The following is a 5,000-nucleotide window of genomic DNA, read 5'->3' as shown; positions in this document are numbered from 1 at the left end:
CCAATTAAAACCCTAATCATCACAACTCCTCTGATAACTACCCTCATTGTTACTATGGTTACTGTTACTATGATTACCAGCGCTGGCGAGGGTACTGATCAGCTTGTGGAATAATTTGCCAAGTGATGTGACTGAGTGCGAGTTTGTTTCTGGTTTCGAGATCAGAGTAAATAGGTTTCATTCAACTATCTAAACCTTTCGTTCTTCATCTAAGCCTTCTGTTCTCTGTTATCAAGGCAGAGAACGCTTGTTTTGGTGGCAGGAAGTGGTTTGAGTGGATGATGATGATGATGATGATGATGATGATGATGATGATGATGATGATGATGATGATAACAATGGTGAATAAGAGTGAAAATTGGAATAAGAATGAGCATGAAATTAATAATAAGGATCAGTATCATCTTTGTCATCTTCATTATCACAATCACTTATACTTTATCATTATTATCGACATTGGCGTTATCATCATTATAACGTTCGCCTTCATCTTTGCAATTAATGGCATAAAACTGAAGGGAAAATAAAACTCCTTTTGTCCTCGATAACGAGCGTGTTGCATAAAATTCGCGCTGCTGAGGAAATGCCTGACAGCCGGGCGACTGGCACAATAAGTGGAGGGCAAGGGGGGGGCGGGGGATTCATAACTGTCTGCCCTTTTCTCTTTTCCTTTCTCTACCTCTGTCTCACTTATTGTTCCTCTTACGTTTTCCCTTTCTTCCTTTATGTCTCCTCCCTCCCTCCATCCTTCCCCTTCCCCTTGTGCGTATTCTCCCTCCCTCCTAATCTTCTGCCCCCCCCCCCCTTCCCCGCCTGACCCCTCTTCCTCGCCAGCCCTCGACGTCCTCCGCGCGGAGATGATAGCGGTGGCGAGCGGCAGGTGCCCGGCAGCCGGTCACGGAGCAGTGGGCGAGGGCGGCAGCGAAGTGAGAGCCATGGGCGCAGGCATGGGCGGGGATGAGCGGGCAAGGTCTGCCTCTCCTCCAGGCGGCAGAGGCAGCGAGGGCGATGCCAACGTTGATGACACGACGCCAGATGGAGGTATGTAAGCGCGCGCGCGTGTGCACGTGCCTTAGTGTGTGGAAGAGCAACCTCGTTTGTCAGGTTGTCCTTATTTATAAGTCATTTATATAAAGGGCCTCGTTTATGTCTACGTAACTTACGATTTCCTTTTTCGAATCAATTAATGCTAATAATGACCGATATTACTGGTAGTAAGAACACATATATTAACTTATAATCTGTCATTCCTCAAACAAACAAACAAAAATAAGTGAAACGTGGGTTTCCATCCCGTAGACTGTCCACACTCTTACAAGCGCTTCGGGAGGTACTGTTTGACGCTATTGAAGGAGCGCAACAAGTGGGAGTTTGCAAGGTCGCGCTGTCACCTCCACGCGCGTTCCATGGGCGGCGGCCGCGCCTCGGTCAAGGGCGACCTTGTTGTACCACATGACATGGAGGCTTTCAAGGCATTTATCGCAAGCACTGACTTCGGTAAGACCACTCTGTCGTTATCATTATCATTACTATTTCTATCATTTACATCTGTGCATCCACCTGGTGTTCCTTTCGTTCACTCCCCGCGTTCCTTCGTGCGCCCCTCTGAAGCCTCGCTCCCTTGCAGGCGGCGCTCCGACCGGACGCGCGTGGGTGGGCGGCTCGGCGGAAGGCTGGGGAGGCGTTTGGGCGTGGGTGGACGGCTCGCTGATGAACGAACTGCCGTGGGTGTACTCGCAGGCGAGCGGCGACGGATCGCGGATCGCCGTGGACCACGAGAGCGTGTTCCACACCGTGGGCGACGGGGAGATCCTGTGGTCCGTGTGCCAGTACTTGCCGTCGTGAAGAGGCCGCTGCCGTTGGACAACCTGCTCACACAGCTTTACAGTTTATCACCATTTTTTTCCTTTTTCGACGTCCTCCTGTGCTTTCTTCTGCACATGTCATACATTATTTTCCTTTACGCTTGTTTCCTTAGTTTTATTTTCTTATCTTTTTCTCGTTACTGATAAATCATTTTCATCACGTGTCGCCTGCATGTTTTCTCTTGGTTTTGAATAAATTTTCAGAAAAAAATTGTGAGTTACATTATATAGTGAACAACCTAAGAGAAACACACACACACACACAGAAAGAGAGAGAGAGAGAGAGAGAGAGAGAGAGAGAGAGAGAGAGAGAGAGAGAGAGAGAGAGAGAGAGAGAGAGAGAGAGAGAGAGAGGAGGGAAAAAGAGTTAAAGAAAGAAAGTGAAGAGGAGAGGAGAGGAAAGAAGAAGAGAAGGGAAGAGAAATGAAAGACCAAGAGAGCCAAAGAGAGAGACAACGAACCACACACGCGGAAAGACAGCAAGATAAATAAGCAAAGAGAGTGACTAAGTAACGCCAAGCAAGAATTACCGTTGTAAGTAAATAGGTAAATATCAGAGCGATTTTCAATACAGGCTCAAAGGGGCAAACGAATCTCGTTAAGGAGGTACAGCGAAGGTAATTAATTCTGTAGCGAATAATAATTACCCGGATGAAGAGGCTGTTTGGCGCCCCGCGGGGACGCCGGGGGAAGCGGAGGTTGAGGATAAAAATGTGCATAAAGGAAAGAGAGGAAAAGGTAAGCAGTGGGAGGAAGGAAGGGAGGAAGGGAGGGAGGGAGGGGGGAAGCAGCGAAAGAAAGGAAGGGAAGGAGGAAGCAAGGGAGGGAGGGAGGAAGGGTGAGAGGAAGGGAGGAAGGAAGGAAGGGAGGGAGGGAGGGAGGAAGGGAGGGAGAGGGGGAAGCAGCGAAAGAAAAGAAGGGAAGAAGGGAGGGAGGGAGGGAGGGAGGGAAGGAGAGAGGGAGGGAGGGAGGAAGGAAGGGAGGAAGGAAGGAAGGGAGGGAGGGAGGAAGGAGGGAAAGAAGGAAGGAACGTAAGAAAGGAAGGGAGGAAGAAAGGAGAGGAAAGGAAGGGAAACGAAAGATGAAAAGGAAAGAAGAAAGAAGATAAAGAAAAACCAAGCACAGTTTTCCCCTTCCCTCACTATACATTCTATTTCCCGCGAATCTCCTCTTCCTCTTTCTTCTACTCTTTCCTCCTTTACCTTCGCTTCTCCAAGACCCAGACATTGCAGTGATAAGGGAGGAATTGGATGAGGACAGAATAAACAGCAAACAACCGAGACACAGTTATTGGTTCACGAAACAAGCCAAACAATGGCCGATTCACCGAAACCACCGTCCTTCTGCCTGTTGTGAAGTTCTTGCTCGACTATTCACTCAGTGCTATCACATCTTTCATACACAATATCTATGTACGAGAACTAACCAGTCATGAGTTAAGAAGCTGATCAACCATTGATTTCGTGATTCGGTCTGTAATTTCATCAATCAAACTAGCAATCAAAAGAGCAAGTCACTTAACGTCTCGATTAGATTCCAAGGTCACGATCCCTTGCACAAATACGGACAAAATAAACTCCGTCTGAAGAAGGAAAAAGGCATCCAACCCAAGAGGATCTCAAAGCGAAATAAATTCTTTCATAGGATTCCTTTTCCTTTTTTCCTTTTCTATTTTTTCGTTTATACTTCGGAAATTCTCATGGTGAACCGCACAGTCTCCCCGCTTCCAACGCCACTCCTCAGCGTTCGAATGTGTGAACCGCCAACTTCGACTCTTGAATCCGAAGCACCTGTCGAGACGATCAGCGACATGCGTTTCGGATATAGGAGTCGAATCTGGCGGTTCGAACACTGGTAACGCTGGGGAACGCGGGAAGTGGAGGAGGCCGTGCATGACTATCATATATAGAAAGAAAGGTAAGTAACAGATGCACACAATACAACTTAGTAAAAATATAAGTAAAGAAATAAAACTCACAACTTCGAGCCGATCGGCGATCTTGCTCAGATGGTCTTTGTTGAGGTTCTGCAGGAGTGGCACGGAGGTGAGGAAGTTGATGTTATCCTCGATGCGCTTGAGGCCGGTGCGCATCATGACCTGCTGGAACACGCGGCGGTCCAGCACCCACAGCTTGGAGTTGGTCACGGCTGCGGGGGAGGGGAAGGGGGTGAGAACGGCGAATGCGAGGGTGAGGGGAGGAGGGAGGGGGAAGGAGGGAGGGGGAAGGAAAAGGAGTGCGGAGAGGAGGGAGGGGAAGGGGGTGAGAACGGCGAATGCGAGGGTGAGGGGAGGAGGGAGGGGGAAGGAGGGGGAAGGAAAAGGAGTGCGGAGAGGAGGAGGGAGGGGGAAGGAGGGAGAGGAAAGGAAAAGGAGTGCGGAGAGGAGGAGGGAGGGGAAGGGGGTGAGAACGGCGAATGCGAGGGTGAGGGGAGGAGGGAGGGGGAAGGAGGGAGAGGGTGAGGGGAAGAGGAGAGGGAAGGGAGTGGGGAGAGGAGGAGGACGAGGAGGGATAAGACGAAGATGGAATAAAATGAGGCTATGAAAAGAGAAGAAATGAGAAAAGAAGATGCAATTTGCAATGGATGTTAAGTGCGGTTTTGTTTTGGGTAGGGACTGAGCGAGAGAGAAAGAGAGAGAGAGAGGAGGAGGGGAAGGGGGAGGGGAGAGAGAGAGAGAGAGAAGAGAAGAGAGAAGAGGGGAGGGGAGAGAGAGAGAGAGAAGAGAGAGAGAGAGGGAGGAGGGGGAGAGAGAGAGGAGAGAGAGAGAGAGAGAGAGAGAGAGGGGTCACACACATTGCACCATTATAACTTGACATCTTTTGTGCACGAAACTCTATAAGAGGCAAAGATTATAATAATGAGAACAAGGATGGAACTGGCTTGGGAAGTTGAAGGGGGGGGGGGGGGGGAGTGAAGAGAAAATGTTCACAATCAAGCAATAAGCACTTCTCTCTCTCTCTCCCCTCTCTCTCCTCTCTCTCTTCCTCTCTCCCCTCTCTCTCTCCTCTCTCTCTCTCTTCTCCTCTTTTCTCTTTTCCCCCCCCTCTCTCTCTCTCTCTTCTCTCTCTTTCTCTCTTCCCCTCTTCCCCTCTTCTCTCTCTTCTCCTCCTCCTTTCCCTCTCTCTCTCTCTCCTC

At 49.5% G+C, this 5,000-nt stretch overlaps 2 protein-coding genes across 2 annotated transcripts in view; one reads left to right on the top strand and one right to left on the bottom strand.

The window, feature by feature from the left end:
* Positions 1-2,063, top strand: part of LOC119590014 — a 10,693-nt gene extending 8,630 nt beyond the window's left edge. Inside the window, exons 3-5 of the mRNA XM_037938724.1 lie at positions 835-1,041; positions 1,300-1,497; positions 1,628-2,063. Of these exons, the coding sequence (XP_037794652.1) occupies positions 835-1,041; positions 1,300-1,497; positions 1,628-1,845 (623 nt within the window). The 3' untranslated portion in view covers positions 1,846-2,063. The remainder of the gene's footprint in view (positions 1-834; positions 1,042-1,299; positions 1,498-1,627) is intronic.
* Positions 1-5,000, bottom strand: part of LOC119590013 (cGMP-dependent protein kinase, isozyme 1-like) — a gene marked incomplete in the record, with an annotated part of 100,378 nt that overhangs the window by 15,292 nt on the left and 80,086 nt on the right. The window contains 1 exon segment of the mRNA XM_037938723.1: positions 3,844-4,013. Within this exon segment, the coding sequence (XP_037794651.1) occupies positions 3,844-4,013 (170 nt within the window).

Source organism: Penaeus monodon, chromosome 26 (genome assembly GCF_015228065.2).
Source record: "Penaeus monodon isolate SGIC_2016 chromosome 26, NSTDA_Pmon_1, whole genome shotgun sequence".
NCBI classification, from domain to species: Eukaryota; Metazoa; Arthropoda; class Malacostraca; order Decapoda; family Penaeidae; genus Penaeus; species Penaeus monodon.
This window is presented reverse-complemented; position numbering and strand designations above follow the sequence as displayed.